The 18,081-nt window shown below is 36.4% G+C and overlaps 1 protein-coding gene across 4 annotated transcripts in view; it reads left to right on the top strand.

Moving 5' to 3' along the window:
- Positions 1–18,081, top strand: part of DENND1B (DENN domain containing 1B) — a 269,366-nt gene that overhangs the window by 183,021 nt on the left and 68,264 nt on the right. For all 4 annotated transcript variants that reach the window (XM_062211550.1, XM_062211548.1, XM_062211551.1 and 1 more), the window contains one exon: positions 11,033–11,134. In XM_062211550.1, the coding sequence (XP_062067534.1) occupies positions 11,033–11,134 (102 nt within the window). The remainder of the gene's footprint in view (positions 1–11,032; positions 11,135–18,081) is intronic.

Raw genomic sequence — 18,081 nt, 5'->3', positions numbered from 1 at the left:
GTTAAAACACTTTTAAAGCTATTATCTTTATAGATTACCTTGTTTCATATTTATTAAAATGCTTATTTTTTTATTTTAGAACTTTCACTGGTCATTTACATAATAGACATATCATAATGTGTTTTTTGAGAGGTGTAAAAAATGGGGACCAATTACAGAACTTATAGTTATTTCATGGTTTTGTCCTTTTTGTAAATACAAGGGTTGTTCAGAATTTTATAGAAAAATGTATTATGGAAGAGCTATTAGAAATTTAAAATTTTTGCACCAAAATAAATTTACCATTTAATTTTATTTTTTCATAAATATTTAAACACATTTATATATTTCAGTGCTATCCTTTAGCTATTATAATACAATTGAAAAGGAAAAATTAATAAATGGTTTTTAATGGAAATGAATTACTTCATTAGACATTAATTTTTAAAGTTTATGATTGTTTATATGCATGAAAATGAACAATTATGTCCCTCACATTTGGCAGCATTAAAAATGTAGATTAGGCCTGTGGTTGACCATAGTCTCAGGGGCCATCTGATCACCTGGCATTCAAGGCCCTCACAAGGGTACACTGTCTTATTTCACTTTTTTCCTGAACTTTGACCTCAGTTCAGACAGCTCTGCCCGAAGCTCCAAATGTCCCAAGCTTCTCAACCTTCCAAACCCTTATTTATTTTTTTTAAGGGAAAGGGTTTATTGGGGAACACCCTACAGACCGGAGTGAAGGGGCGGCGAAGGAAAAAGAGAGAGAAAGAGAGTATAAGAGAGAAACAAAGAGGAGAGGAGCTAGCAGGGAGAGAAGAGAGAGAAGAGAGGAGGAGAGAAGCCAAGAGAGGCCAAGAGAGCACAGGAGAGAAGGACCAAGAGAGAACCAAGAGCTGAGAGAACACGTGTTCAGGAACAGGCCCTTTTAAAACTTTGCCTGAGGGTGGGCAGGGAAGCAGGAGCAGTGAATCCCATTAGGATGGGGGTGGAGCCTGGCTCAGGTAGCTGGGCAATGCAGCCGCCTGGCTGAAACTGTGCCAGTTTCCTAACATTCCCCCCTTTTGTTTTTTATAAAGCAGGATTTGTATGGGATTACATTAGTCCCAAAAGTCCAGGAGGGGTAGAGGGACGATGATCTGCCTTTAGAGCTACTTCCTGCTGACATGGGGCGATGTCTCAAGCCTCTGTCTCCTGGGTGGGGAGCCGAGTACATCCCTGTAGCACCAACACTAAGTGGGGGAGAGGACCATCAGTACACACAGGTTGGCAGTAGACCATTGGTGGTAGAGTAGAGGTTATGATTACAAAGGAATGAGGCCCAAGTGGGCTAGATACAAAGGACAGAGTTGTTATTAGAGGAGCTAAGAAAGGTGCTGACTAAGCTACAAATAAGTTTTCTGATTGAGAGGCAAATAGAACCTGACAGAAGGGGCTTGATAATAATCTGGTGGGCTTTAGACCTTGTAAATTATGAGGCTCAGACTCACCTATCTCTTCATATAGCCTACATCCTAAGGGAGGTGTAAACCTCCTAGGGGAAGGTACTCTGTTGACTTTCATTACCTGGCTGGCCTGGGAGGAGAGCTGGCCAGGTAAAGGCAGGTGGCATCTCTAACAGGAAATATACAGTTCTGCCTGCAATGTTGTTGACTCTACTTGGCTGTCCCTTCAGCTGCAGTGAAGGGCTTTTCAGCTTAGAGCCTATAAGATCTGTGGCTCTGACCTGGGCATCCTTCGGCTCCATGGCAGGTCCATTTCCAGTGACCCAACTCTTGGCTGGCAGAGTTGCCAGGGCTCATGACAAGCTGACTTCTGCTGAAGCCCAGGCTTACCACATTGAAAGCCACTGCAGTGGACTGGCCTGTTGGGTCTGCTTGAGGCAGATCACTGTACAGAGTAGCCTTTAAAAGGCCTGCCACCCATTGCTTCTGATGCCTAGCTTTCTTTTCCTCCTGGGCCAAACCCTTATTTTTGATGTTTTTTCTTCCCTGTAGGTCTTTTATCTTTCTCAGTTTTAATGGCCATCTAGTTCCTTCCTGATTCTTGAACCTGTCGTTCCTACTAACCCTTACTATGAATTAGTTGTGTTTATTATCTTTAACACTTTTCCTCTCCTTTTTTACATGCTGTTGTATTACTTATATGTTTACTGAAGTTCATAGTTTTTCATTACTATTAAACTTTAACTGACCATTGAGTACCCATTTGATGGCAGACATTCATATATTTTTCAGGTAAATTCTATCATTTATCTTTACAAGCCTTCAAAATCCTACTCTTTTTCTTTTAAACATGATGAAAATGGTACTCATAGAGTTTAACTTACCTTGCTAAGTTTCCCAGCAAGTGAAGGTGAGCAAGACCTTCGCTTGCTCCAGTGTGGCATGCTTCTGTTCTGATTTGCCTCTGTTATCATTCCATGTACTCTGAAGATACATTTCCTGAACACCTGTATCTTCAAATCTAAATGATGATACCTGGAAGCTGTTGGGACTCTAAATTGTAGCCTTAAGTGTGATGCGTTGACACACTGAGATGGGGAGGCAGCCTCAGAACTGAGGTCCCTCTGACTTCCACCACCTCCCCAAGCCCCATCTGTCTCTCAACGTCTTGGGTCAAGGCTTTCTCTGAAGTTCTCGTATCTGACTGAAGATAGTTCCGTTTGCAGAAGGAGCACAAGTGTAGTGGAATCTCACCAAATAAGCAGGGATGTTTCACCGCCAGAGAAGAGAAGAAACTACAAGTTGTCCCCATTGCAAACAGAGTTCTCATTGATTCTTTTGAGGACTGCACCAGAGACTGCCCAGGAGGCTTTATTGGCTTCATAAGACAACTCTTGCTCAGGGAATTAATGTCCCTCGCCTTCCCCAGAGCAGGGAGGAGTGTGTCCCGGGCTGTTATCTCTTTTTGATGCTGATTCATTTCTCCTAAAAATCATTACCTCTCTAAAACTGTCTATAGCTCCTCTCATTTTCCTGTCTCATATAGAGAGGATATTTCAGCTTCAATCATCTGATTCTGAGTTTTGTATGTCATATGGCTTCCATGCACTGGTGCCCATTCAATAAAGTTGCATGCCATTCTCCTAGCCATTTGCCTATTATCAGTGCATTTCTGTGACCCTTCCGAGAACATAGGACAAATTTCTCTTGCTGCCTCAAAGACATTTGATGTACACTTATAGAAAGACTAAATTTAATATGAAAAATCTTGAAAATCTTCTTGAACAACAGGTGGCATATATATTATATACGATCTGTCTTATCGTATATAATATATATGAATTGGAGAACTGATTTGACATTTGTGCTGTATATTTCTGTTGAATTTTTGTTTACCTGGGGAAACTGGCACTGCTAAATCAAATTCATCCTCTTCTAATTCATCTTTTTCCTTCTTTGTCTCACTACTGCAAATAGCAAGAATGAATATATGGTATTGAAAGGAAGGTTTGATTTGCCTGATTTTCTCCCCTCCATAACATATAATCTTACTTTAGAAGTAGCACTTCACTATACAAGAAAGTATTTCTTATTCTGCTAAGATGTGTTGTGGGTATTGGGTCTACAATTTGAGGGACAGATGTGGTGATCACTGCTATGATAGGCCTTCTCTGGGGTGACTGGACAGAGGGAGAAATCAAGAAGATTAAGCTTGTGCCCTCCAGGAGTTCATGGTGATGGAGTCTGTTGTAGTTGTTTCTTCTGTGGTAAAAGTAAAGAAAATGACCTCAGTAAATGGGAAAAGAGAATTATACTTATGAATTCCTCAGAAACAGAGGAGACCCGGGAGGCACCTATTGAATATGTGCATTTTTATGGCAAGAGTGCCCATGTCTTTCAGCATGCTCTCAAAGACAAGGACCAGAAGAGCTTATGATTCACTCATGTACAAGCTGGCAGAACCAGTCATAACTGGTGTTTCTGTATCAGTCTGCGGAGTTTTAACTTTATATATTGTTTAAAATCATTTGTCATGGTGATGAAGTGTCACTGTTGTGTATCAGAAAGATCCCTTTGATTGCAGCATTTGCCTTAGATCAGAGTTGAGAAGACCAGATGTAGGGAAGTTCCAGTCTTAACTGAAGAGAGGAGTAAAGGACCCCAGTAAGTAGCAGCCTGCGGGTTGGCCACTGATAGATGACCTGAAGGTGCAAGGCTTTTGGGAAGTAAACAAGCAGATGGGAGATCTCTCTCTCTCTGTCTTCCCTTTCTCTCTGACATTCTGCCTTGTGAATAAATAAATAAATCCAAAAGAAACATCTAATGTGCTAAATAAACTAAAGAAAAGTGGTAAGCACACAGGATTCCAGCTTGCCTCCTGACAGAGTAGTTGTATGACTTTGGGCAAATTAGCCTGTTCATATTTTAGCTTCCTCATCTGTAAACAACAACAGAACATCAAAAAAGCAATGATATTTCTGGGTTGTGTTACACAGTAAAATAATTTCACATAATGTACAAAGAGTAGTACCTGATGTAAATGTTCTCTATATGTTAGCTATTATTATTGAAATGAAATTTTAGAAGTAGTAAGTTTGATAAAGAAAATTGCTTTAGCCTAAGAAGGTGTTTCTCCTCTGATCTCCAGAAAAGAGGATTACTTTAAATAATTAATAGTCTTTAGTTATACCTTTGTGTATCATTTGTGTCACAAATTATTAAAAATAAAAGTCAGCTTTTTTTAGCCAATAATTAATGCCAATGCTCAAGTATTACTTAGTATATCAAAAGCATACAGTTGATTATCTGTAGAACATAGAAGTAATACTCAAGCTTCCACCTGTGAATGCTTGGGGTCACCCAAGATTGTCTGGGCTGCTTTGAGCCTTGATAATGGATAAAATAAATTATTTCAAAATAAGGATTGCTTAGTAATCAGGGCTTCAGTTTGACAAATTGGAAGATTTGTTTTTCAGACTTTTTTGTATTATATTCATTTAAAACATTATCAGTAATTAATATTGTTGTACTTAGTGATTAAACTCAAGCAATTTTTTTAACTTTTATTTAATAAATATAAATTTCCAAAGTACAGCTTATGGATTACAATGGCTCCCCCCCCCCCATAACTTCCCTCCCACCTGCAACCCTCCCAACTCCCACTCCCTCTTCCATTCCATTCACATCAAGATTCATTTTCAATTATCTTTATATATAGAAGATCAGTTTAGTATAAATTAAGTAAAGATTTCAGCAGTTTGCACCCACACAAAAACACAAAGTATAAAATACTGTTTGAGTACTAGTTATAGCATTAATTCACATTGTACAACACACTAAGGACAGAGATCCTACATGAGGAGTGAGTGCACAGTGACTCCTGTTGTTGACTTAACAAATTGACACTCTTGTTTATGGCATCAGTAATCACCCTAGGCTCTTGTCATGAGTTGCCAAGGCTATGGAAGCATTTTGAGTTCACCAACTCTGATCTTATTTAGACAAGGTCATAGTCAAAGTGGAAGTTCTCTACTCCCTTCAGAGAAAGGTACCTCCTTCTTTGATGGCTTGTTCTTTTCCACTGGGATCTCACTCCCAGAGATCTTTCATTTAGGTCTTTTTTTTTTTTTTTCCCCCAGAGTGTCTTGGCTTTCCATGCCTAAATTACTCTCATGGGCTCTTCAGCCAGATCTGAATGCCTTAAGGGCTGATTCTGAGGCCAGAGTGCTGTTTAGGACATCTGCCATTCTATGAGTCTGCTGTGTATCCCGTTTCCCATGTTGGATCGTTCTCTCCTTCTTTATTCTATCAGATAAACTCAAGCAATTTAAACACAGGATTGGCATCCATAAGTTAAGAGGCTGTTCACTAAGTCTTGGCATCACACTTCCATTTAAGAAATTTGTAACTGTCAACTTGATAGTTTTAAAAATCTAACTTGAAAAGTAACACGTACTCACTTCTCAGAGTTTTGTGGTTACAAAAAGAGTTTAGACATCTCTTCTTATTATCCATGCTCAAGTACAGATAGATCTTTTGACTTTGGAAATAGTTGCTACTAAAGAAATATTTGGTATACATCTGGCTTCTTGACTGAAAAAAAAAGGTGCTTTGATGCCACTTTTCACTCTTATTTCAGTTAACAGGATGAGATTTTTGCTGAGTTGCTTCAGCAAAAATTCTCCATAGCTATAAGACAGGTAGGACTTAGGTCTTTGATACTAATGTTTTCATATTTATGTCATTGGTAATATGTTTCATGAGAATAGAGAGCGCTTTTCTTGCTTTCTTGAATTATGGGAAAAATGTATTGTTTTCATAGTATGTACAAAATTAATATGTAATCTGTTAATTTTTAAGTATTCAAACTTAGCAAAAATGCTAGAAGCTGCTATGTCCAATTTAGAAAAGTCAGTTTTCTTTCTCATCTTAAGTTGATGAGTCATAGACAGATATAATATTGGTAAGTAGCTATATTTTTTTCAAGATAGATCCAGTAACTTTGGGATAAAATAGTATAATATTTACAAAGAGAAGATTTTCCTGCTAATGATTAATATGTACAGTTTGAATATGAGGCCTTTTTCTCAATGACATCATGCTGTAGTGTGGAAGAAAGTAATTGTTTTCTTGGTTACTAAAGTAGACTTCCTATACCTTACATAATAACATGGAGACACTTGGAAGAAAACTGCTCTATAATATGAGTAACAGTTTATTATTTTTGTGACAAACTGCACATAGTTGAATATTCCCAAGACAGTGTCTTTCAGAGATTTTAAAATTTAAAGAAGCTGTCAGTATGCAGCTGTTTTTGCCTACTTTGTTTATCTTCCTTATGTAGTGGTGATATTACCTATGAAGTCCAGGTGCATTAAGGAGTTGAATGAACTTAATGTTGATGTCTTGGATTATATTTCACATTTTTGTACAGTGTCATTCTTCCTAATACCTTATTTTTTTCAATGTGGACTCTATTAGTCAGTCACATCTTTATAGCATAAGATCTAGTCAATGTTATAAGTATTTTCCTATTCTTGCAAAATTTTCAATTTTGGAGTATAATATAGAAGTTGAATGAAATCCAGTGCCAAAAACAAACAAAACTGTTATATTAAAACAGCAATGATAATCATTCTGAAGCTGACATACTATTAGGGTAGAAAAACAGCTGTTATTTCATCCCTAGTCTACTTGTGACTTAATTATTCTGTAAATATAATTCAAATAGTAACTGATAACTTACTGAACACTCAAAATGTGAGGTACTATGTTTGCTACTATAGGGAATGCAAAGATGAATAAGAATTTAGTTCCAGACATGCAGAGTTCGCAGATAAGATACATAAAATTAACTCTTATTACAAGCCGGAAAAATAGGAGGAATCTTCAAGAACTTCATGTAAAATGTGGATTATGAATAAATTGTACTTGGATTTAAACTTTTTGGCACCAAAATAAACTACTAACATGTTATAGCATGTCTAAACAACATGTAGTTTGAGCTACTAAGAATAAGACAGCAGTTTGAAAAGAACTCGGATCAGACCAACATGAACTGTTAAAACTGAAGCAAGAACAAACTGAGGCAAGAAGAAACATAAAATTGATGGTGATGCTTATGTGTAATAATGGTGAAATCATTAATGCTTTACAAAAGTGTATGGTAACTGTGGACCAATATTGAACTATTTATTTGAAAGGCAGATTGAGAGAGAGAGAAAGGTAGAAACAGAAAAAGTGATCTTTGATCCACTGGTTCACTCCCCAAATGGCCACAATGGCCAGGACTGGGCCTGGCCCATGCCAGGAGCCTAAAACCCCATCTCGGTCTCCCATGTGGGTGGAAGGGACCAAGTACTTGGGGAATCTTGCTGCTGCTTTCCCAGGGGGGTATTATTAGGCAGCTGGAATCAAAAGGAGCAGCAGGGACTTGAACTGGTTCTCTGATATGGGACACTAGCATTTCAGGCAGCAGCTTAACCTGCTATGCCTCAGTGCTGGCCCCAGAAAGCATATTTTAAGAAGGAACAAGATGAGGTTGAAGAGGGAGCCTGTAGTGGCAGACAATCCCTACCAACCTGCAAAGAAAACATTAGTTATGTTTGTGCCATGATTGGGAAAGAATGCTGATTAACAGAAGAAGTGATTGCCAAGAACACAGACATCTCAGTTGGTACAGCTTATACAATCCTGACCGAAAAATCCTGCTTGAAAAGTACCCAAACAGTTGTACTCTGATCAGCTGCAGACAACACCAGAGCTTTCGGTGGAAATTTAAAACATGTTGGTTCTATTTCCTGAAGCCTTCCTCCTAAGAATTGTAACAATAGAACAAACATGTTTTTTCCCAGTACAGTCCTGAAAACAGCAAGATCAAAGTGGTGGCTACTAAAAGGTAGCAGTGGTCCAGCTGAAGCCAAAGGCAGGCCAATAAAGAGTAACTAATGGTCATGATGGAGTTTCCTGGGGGATGGTCTATACATTTTACTTGCTGACTTTGTTGAAGGCTAAAGTACAATAACATCCACCAATTAGGAGAGTCTTTTGGGAAGGTTGGCAAAAGCTGTAGCAGAAATGCCTAGCAAATTTTCACCAGAGTCCTCCTTCTCCTGCTCTTTCCTCCCATTTAACACAAGCAGTGTTGCAGGAGTTTGGCTGGGAAGTCATTAGGTATCCTCCTATTAGTCCCCCTTTTCTCATTCTGACTTCTTTCAGTTTCCTAATTTTAAAAAAATCTCTCAAGGGCACCCACTTCTTTCATTTGACAATGTGAAAAAAAAATGCATGGACACGGTTAACTTTCCAGGACCTTCACTTCCTTAAGGGTGGACTAAACTGCTGGTGCCATTGCTTACATTGTTGTCTTGATCTTGATGGAGATTATGCAGAGAAGTTTTTATTTTTAATGTTTATCTTGTAATTCCATTTTCCATGAACTTTTTTCAAGTTGACTCTTAAGTGTCAAAGAAAGAAAAGGTGGCAGAGGAGAGAGATGTACCTTCTTTCTATAAAATATAATCCAAGGCTTTGTGGGTTAAATCATGTGCGTGACATGGGCCAAGTCATTTGTCTCCCCCAACAGCTGGAGACCTGTGTTTGGATACCACTGGGTAAAAGTAACATTCAAATCCTAGCACATGGCTCTTTCCCTTCCCATTTGTTAGTCACTATGCAAATTACTGTGTAACAGTATTCTACAGATAATAGTCTTTTCTCCTCCAATTTATATGTTTTAAAAGGTAAATTAAGTATGAATGTTGGTATTTTTACCATTACTAATTACAGACCACCTAGCAAGCTTCTTTGTGTAGTACCTTATATGTTACCAAGCCTTCTCTAATGTAATGGCAGTATTACTTGTTAGCATTTAAATATAATGGGAAATGCTGTTGGTGCTTTCTTTCTAGAAAAGCCTGTTTACAGAAATTAGGTTTCCTGTCATCTTTTTATGTTTCTTTGTTTGATGTTCTACTGAAATGATTCTGGTTTTGATTCCTTTCTGTTGCTTTCTCACTGTTCCATGGAGCAAAAGATGTGGTTAGTTTTCTTTTGTGTCAGAATTCTCTCATGAAGTTTTTCTTTTCTGTTGTTTTATGTTTATGCCTGATTTCTCTGTGTCTCCACCAGATCACATTTATCTACCTACTTTTTCTATCAACAAAAAGCACATTAACAACTATGCTCAGTTGCATAAATCCTTTTCTGTAGGCAGTGTGATCACCTTAATGTTAATATTCAGTTCTATACAGATAATTCTTAAGTACTTATTAAATGAAAAATTTTCTAGTTGAGATTTGTGCTGTATATCTCCATGTGCTCCTCAAACACTTTGCCTTTCTCCATGCTATAGTAGATGCTGTTGGTGCCCGGCCCAGACCACTGTACTAACTGGTGCCCTTTTCATTGAATTGCCCTTGGCTAAATGGAAGGTGCTTAACTGGGAAGAACACTGTGTTCATTCCCCTTCTCCCTCCATCTCTTCCACCAAGGGAGACCATGGCCAATGGTATGAGCATTAACTGGCTGGCCTTCTTGCCTCATGTGGGGATCAGCTCTGTAGTACAATTCATGCTTTCCCATGAAATTAGGTTTTTGCTAATCTCCAGTTGCAATCGTGTGCTTGCTTAGCTTTCTTCCCCTGCCCTGTCCTATTTCCTTTCCTACCGTTTTCTTGGACAATATCCTCCAACAGATTAGTTGAAAAAGAATCTGTCTCAGGTGTTGCTTAGAATATGACTTAAGACATGCCAAAATTTACTTTTAGCATTTTTCACTTGGTTTTCTTAATATATTTCCAGTCTCCAATAAATGATATATATCATCATCTGATCGTTAACAGGAATCGAGAAGTCCATTGTTTTGAATCCTTCTTTGTCCATTATATCCGTATTTCTCAAATCAAGACCTCTGGAGTATGAAAAACTTCAAATCGTTATTAATCAAGCTTAGTTTTTTTCCTTAAAGGAAAATTCTGATGCATCAGGAGTTTGTCTTCTGCTATTAGTGATTCTTTGTAAACAATCTGTTAATCATTTGAAGGTTAGTTCAAAGCTCTACTGTGGTCTGTGTAATCACAAATGGATGAATAGCCAATTTGAGTTTTCTCTTTACTCCATCTCTTGAAAGAGTAAAATAAATTGCTCAAAGCTTAATGAGTACAATTCTTTCAGCTTAATTCAGCTTGCTAATAAGTACCTTATATGTAATTCTTGAGAAAACATAGGTAGACTTTAGTCTCATCCATTTTTCCTTGCTTTGAAATTTTCTATCCCCTCCCTACCACCCCCTCAATCTGAAGAAGTGCTTGTTTATAACATAGGACGTCTGAACTTTTCAGTTGGAAATATAGCTTTAAATTTGAAGAGTAATTTTTTGCACATAAATAACAACCTTTAGAACGCTAATTGATAATAATTAACACAGAAGCCATGTAGAGAGTTTTCAGTGGAGGAATATTTGCACTCATCTACAATCCTATATTATGTGTTCACTGGTTCTGTGTCTTACACTTTCCCTGTAACAGTCCGTGCGCCTCTTTAAGGAGCATGGTTTTCTCTGACTGAACTTTTATTGATGCCCTGAAAATTGTTATTTCTGTCTAGGGTGAGCCCATCACTTTCTGTGAGGAGAGTTTTGTGAAGCACCGTTCAAGTGTGATGAAACAGTTCTTGGAAACTGCAGTGAACCTCCAACTTTTTAAGCAGGTGAGAGCGGACCTCACATTTTTTTCTATAACAGAACTTTGTCATATATTTCTATCACTGTAAAACTGTGTCTAAGCTCTTACTATGATCTTACCTAGAGTTTCAGGAATTTTTCTTTGTTTTATAACTCTATAGCTACTATAGAAATATTATACAATAATGTTATTATAGAATATAAATAAATAATGTGAAATATAAAATACAAAATAATTATCAATTATTATTATATAATAATTCCTCATCAAAAGTTGTTAAACTTAAGATCTCACTGAGGAAATTCTCACAGGATTCACAAGAAAAAAAAAAGGCAATGTTACTAGTTTTATATAGGGCATCTTAGAAAAAGTTGTTTTGTAACAGTGGATTGATATGGTAAACTATTTTTTATTAGACAATCTCAGGGTTATCCTGCTTTTAATATAATTTTTAAATGAATATTTAGCTTTTTAAGCTTTGTAAGATACTTTTTATAATCAATTCAAAATTCAGAAAAAATTCACAATTATATTGTGTATCCTTATTTTTAGCTAAGAAAATATAATTACCACTTCAAAAAGGCAGTAGCCTGACATCACAATTCAGAAATTTTAGATGCACTGCAAATTTCATCCCACTGTATGACCATCAGAAGTGCCTTAAATTGGGTTGTCTTAGTTTCTATTTACAAATTTATGTTCAGTTTTTGACACTTGCTTTTCTTATTCCACATGAAAATTTTAAGTGCCATTAGCTATGAGAATTTAGCATTTAATGAAGACCTATATTATGTCATAAACTGTGCTTGGGGCCAGGATACAGACATGAATTTAAAAAACTCAGTAATGCTTTGAGAAGCTGGCAATCTAATAGAAATTTCTTTAGGCTGCTAGGAGGAATGATACCATATAACTTAAAGTAACATTCAAATTAGGTCAATAAAGAAATCAACATGGCAACAAATTAATGTTACTGTCTATATTCCAAAGAAGTTAAAAAATCTGAAATTTGAAAATACTCATTGGGAACTTATCTTTCATAAGTGGATTTTTACCTTAAGGAAAGGGTTAGAGTCATCCTATACCTAGAACCATGGGACATAGATTTCAGAATCAGAGATATCTTGTGAGTTTTTCAACATCTGGGCTGCTTTTGGAACTCCTGTCCTGAGGTCTCCAAGCATAGATGGAATTACTTCTCAGGATTACAAGGAGAATCATGTGATGGCACATTATAAGTGCCCAAGTATAGCACAGTACAGAACCATGCTAGTCACCCATTGCTTGTCTGCTGAGTTTAGTATTAGTACATATTTTGTATTTTTATCTATCAAGAAGAGATTGTACCACCTCATTATCAGAACTGAGCTGGGAAGAGCAAATTACATGAGACTGAAGGATTGAACCAGGAATGGGGCAGGAGGGGTAGAATATCTAACTAGTTACTTTCCTTTTTCATGAAATTATTTAACTAAATTAACCATTTGATCAAATTAACCATTTGATAAAATTGGTTAAACAGAGTAAATTTTGTTTTGTTTTGTTTTGCGTGCTTACAAAGGCCTTAATTTTTTAGGAGTAATGCAGATTAGGTTAAGACTAAATTTGATCATTTAACAGCAGTTTGTTCATAAGTACTTGTTTCTTTTTCTTTAAAATAGAAATCCTACTGCCTACCTCGCCAATCTGTGAACAAATTCATGTGAATTAACACACATACATTCTCAGCATAGTGCATGGCTCTCTGTAGACACTCAGTAGTTTTTAGTTTCTGCCTCAATGAGAGAGAAATTACATTTAAAAGTAAAATATATGAGATTTAAAAAGTATAACCTGATTAAAAAGGAAAAGGCTGATTATAAAATATGGAAATGATCTAACAAATGAGAACCCATTATATGCCCAACTTGGATGGCTTTACATATATAACAAACCTTCTTCTAGAACTCAGTATCAATTTATTACTTTAAGGAAAATGATACTTGAAGAGAGCCCTGAAAGGGTTTGGAAGAGTCTTGTTGACAAAGTTTTACAAACTTCTAAAAAAGAATCAATTGCTAAATAAGTGTTAACAACAATGAATCCTCAGAGGTGCTGCTGACATGGCTGAAAGAATATTGAAATATTCATTAGGTATCAGTGATTTTTATTTGTAACTATGATTGTCTAATCTATTTTAGTTCTAGAACTACTTATGTTCTCTCCGTATTTACCAGCACTTATGTTTCAAAATCGACAGGACTTGGATCCAGGAGCACATGTATACTCTTAAAGAAAGAATAAAAGTGAGCTTTTATTTCTGATATTATGATAAGGTAGGATTCAGAGATAATTGTGTTCTGAAACATTTTAAAATGCAGGATTTAAAAAACTTTCGTGTTGTACAGGTGTTTAGCCTAAGAGATACTTTACTCTGCATTAGAGTTCCTAGGTTTAATTCCCGGCTCTAGCTCCTGACTCTAGCCTCCTGCTAATGCACACCCTAGAAGGCAGCAGCTGATAAAAGGGGTTCTTGTGATGACTTTGTCCCTGCACAGATCTGGCCACTGTGGACATTTGGGGAGTGAACCATCACATGAGAGTGCTCTCTGCCCGTGTCTGTCTGTCTCTCCCTATTAAATAAATAGGTTTTTAAAAATATTTCTTGGGAGGAGGGGCACAGAAGACAGTGGCCACTAACTCACTTTCCAAGATGAAAAATGTAATATGAGACCTTAATCCCATGAATCTGGGAAGATTTAGTGTAAAAGTAAACAAAATAAAAAGATATACCTTCCTGTAACCTATTTCCTGGGAATCTATAAAGAAACTCTTAACCCCAATCCATTAATGCTACATGGAAAGGAAGGAACAAAAGTCATTAAGAAGTAATCACATACCAAACTCCGCAGTAACTTGAAACCTGGATTAATAATTTCTGACTTGGTCTGATAAAACTCAAACCAAGTTGAAAGTAATCCTAAACTGCTCCTGCCACCATACCCCAGGAAGAAGCAAGCTCATTTCTCCTAGAGCAACCCACTTTCATCCAGACATCAAAGAATTCCAGCTAAAATTCCAAAGGGAAATCTCACTGTTAAAAGAGACAAAGAATGGCATTTTGTAATGATTAAGGGATCAATATAACAGGAAGATGTGACTATAGTAATTGTACATGTACCAATGCTAGGGCACTGGGCTATTTTAAACAAAAGTTAGTGGATCTAAAGGGAGACATATGCTCCAATGAAATAATAATGGAGGATTTTACCACCACACTTTCATCAGTGGACAGACAAAAAAATCAACAAAGGAACAACAGAGCTAATCTACACTGTTGACCAAATGGATATAATTGATACAACAGGGCATTTCATCCCTAGGTACAAAATACACATTCCTTTCATCACTGCATGGAATATTCTCTAGGACAGATCATGTAGTAGACCATAAAACAAGTATCATCAGATTCAAGAAAAAACTTAAAATGTTCCATGTATCTTTTTGACCACGATGGAATTAAGCTATAAATTAACACAATAAGAAATTGTAAAAAATATGCACAGGCATGGAGACTGAAAAACATGCTCCTGATTGAACAATGGGTCATAGAACAAATGAAAAATGAAATAAATTCCTAAAAACAAATGAAGATGACAACACAACATATCAAAACTTATGTGATACAGCAAAAGCAGTGTTAAGAGGAAAGTTTATAGTAATTAGTGCCCACATCAAGACATTGGAAAGACATCAAATAAATGATCTAACAATGCATATCAAGGACCTAGAAAAATAAGAAAAAAAGCCAAAATTAGTAGGAGGAAAGAAATAATACAATTTACATAAGACATAAACAAAATTGAAATCAAGAAAACCATACAAAAGACCAGTGAAATGAAGAGCTGGCTTTTTGAAAAAAAATTAAAAAATTGATAAACCTATGATCCAACTAAAAAGGGAGAAGACCCAAAATCAATAAAATCAGAGATGAAAAAAGATATTACAAAGGAATATCTCTGTATATTGCTAAAGAAATAAAAATGTTACTACAGAAATAAAAAGAATCATCAGATTTTACTACAAACAGCTAATTGCCACAAACTAGAAAAACTAGAAAAAATGGATAGATTTCTGCACATGTAGAACTTAACCAGATATGTGACACAGAAGTCATAGAAAACCTGAAAAACCAGTAACCAAGACAAGGATTGAATCAGTAGTAAAGCCAATCCCAACAAAGATAACACCAGGGCTGGATAACTTCACTGCTGAATTCTACCAAAATTTTAAAGAAGAACTAATTCCAGTTTCTTCTCAAACTATTCAAAACAATTGGAACAGAGGGAATCCTCCTAGAATCCTTCCATGAAGCTAGCATCACCCCAATTCCTAAACCAGAAAAAGATGCAAAGAAAGAGAACTCAAGACTAACAGCTCTGATGAATACAGCTTCAAAAATCTTCAACAAAATACTAATTGAATCCCAAAACACACCAAAAGGATCATCCACGCAGAACCAAGTGGGATTTGTTTTCAGACTGCAGGGGTGGTTCAACATACACATATTAATAAACATCATACATCACATTAAAAAATTGAAGAATAAAAACCATATCATCAATTGCATATATGCAGATAAAGCATTTGATGAAATACAACATTTATTCATGGTAAACTTTCAGCAAATTGGGTATAGCAGGAACATACTTCAACAAAATTAAAACAATAGATGGCAAGCCCACAGCCAACATCCTATTGAACTTGGAAAAGCTGGAAGCATTTCCACTAAGATCCAGAACCACACAAGGATGCCCACTTTCACCATTACTATTCAATATAGTTCTGAAAATTTTAGCCAGAGACATTAGGTAAGAAAAAGAAATCAAAGGAATACTAGTGGGAATGGAGGAAATCAAGCTATCCCTATTTGTAGACGACATGAAGATATATATAGGGGATCCAAAAGACTTCACTAAGAGACTTTTGGAACTCATAAAAGAGTTTGGTAAAGTTGCAGGATATAAAATTAACACACAAATATTTGTAGCCTTTATATACACAGACAATGCCATGGCTGAGACAGAACTTCTAAGATCAATCTGATTCACAATACTATAAAACAATTAAATACCTTGGAATCAATTTAACCAATGACATCAAAGATCTCTAAAATAAAATTTACAAAACATTAAAGAAAGGAATAGAAGACACCAAAGAATAGAAAAATCTTCCATGTTCATGGATTGAAAGAATCAATATCATCAAAATGTCCATGCTACCGAAAGCAGTATACAGATTCAGTGTGATACCAGTGAAAATACCAAGGGCATTCTTCTCAGATCTAGAAAAATGGTGCTAAAATTCATATGCAAACACAGGAGACCTGGAATAGCTAAAACAATCTTATACAACAAAAGCAAAGCCGGAGGCATCATAATAGCAGATCTCAAGACATACTACAAGGCAGTTATAATCAAACATCCTGATACTGGTACAAACAGATGGCTAGACCAATGGAACAGAATAGAAACACCGGAAATCAACCCACACATCTACAACCAACGTATATTTGACAAAGGAGTTATAATCAATCCCTGGAGTAAGGACAGTCTCTTCAATAAATAGCACTGGGAAAACTGGATTTCAGCATACAGAAGTATGAAGGAAAACCCCTACCTTACAACTTAAAACAAAAATCCACTCAAAATGGATCAAAGATCTAAATCTATGACCTGATATCATCAAATTATTAGAGAACATTGGGTAAGCCCTGCAAGACATTGGCATTGGCAAAGGCTTCTTGGAAAAGACTCCAGAGGCACAGGCAATGAAAGCCAAAATTGACACATGGGACTACATCAAATTGGGAAGCTTCTGTACTGCAGAAGAAACACTCAGCAAAGTGAAGAGGCAGCCGACAGAATGACTGAAGATATTTGCAAACTGTGTGGCTGATAAAGGATTAATATGGAAAACCTATAAAGAGCTCAAGAAACTCAACAACAGTAAAACAAACAATCCAGTTAAGAAATGGGCAAAGGACTTGAACAGGCATTTTTTTAAAAGAGGAATTCCAAATGGTCTAGAGACACATGAAAAAATGCTCGGGATCACTAGCCATCAGGGAAATACAAATCAAAACCATATTGAGGTTTTACCTCACTCATGTTAGAATGGCTTTCATACAGAAATCAACAAACATCAAATGCTGGCAAGAATGTAGGGAAAAAGGTACCCTAATCCATTGCTGCTAGGAATATAAACTGGTGTAGCCACTGTGGAAGATAGTATGGAGATACTTCAGAAATCTAAATATAGACCTACCATATGATCCACCATTCCATTCCTGGGAATTTACCCAAGGGAAATAAAATCAGCATGTGAAAGAGTGATATGTACCCCCATGTTTATAGCAGCTCAGTTCATAATAGCTAAGATATGGAATCAACTCGTATCTGTCAAGTAAAGACTGGATAAAGAAACTAAGGGATATATACACCATGGAATACTACACAGTGGTTAAAAGATGAAATCATGTTGTTTGCAACAAAATAGATGCAGCTGGAAAACATTATACTTAGTGAAATAAGCCAGTCCCAAAAAAGAAAATGGTACCCTAATATACTTTGGTGGGAAAATAAAAAACAGTATGGAGATTCCTCAGAAATCTGAAAATAGATCTATTGTATGACCCAGCCATTCTCACTACTGGGAATTTACCCAAGGAAATGAAATCAGCATGTGAAATTTATTTGTATTCTCATGTTTATAACAGCTCAATTCAAAATAGTTTAGATATGGAATCAACCCAAATGTCCATCAGCTGATGATTGGATAATGAAAATATGGTATGTGTACACGATGTAATACTACTCAGCAATAAAAAGAATCAAATCCTGTATTTTGCAGCAAAATGGATGAAATTAGAGATCATTATGCTTAGTGAAATAAGCCAGTCCTAAAAAACACAAATACCATGTTTTCTCTGAT

Source organism: Lepus europaeus, chromosome 14 (assembly GCF_033115175.1).
Source record: "Lepus europaeus isolate LE1 chromosome 14, mLepTim1.pri, whole genome shotgun sequence".
Lineage (NCBI taxonomy): Eukaryota > Metazoa > Chordata > Mammalia > Lagomorpha > Leporidae > Lepus > Lepus europaeus.
This window is presented reverse-complemented; position numbering and strand designations above follow the sequence as displayed.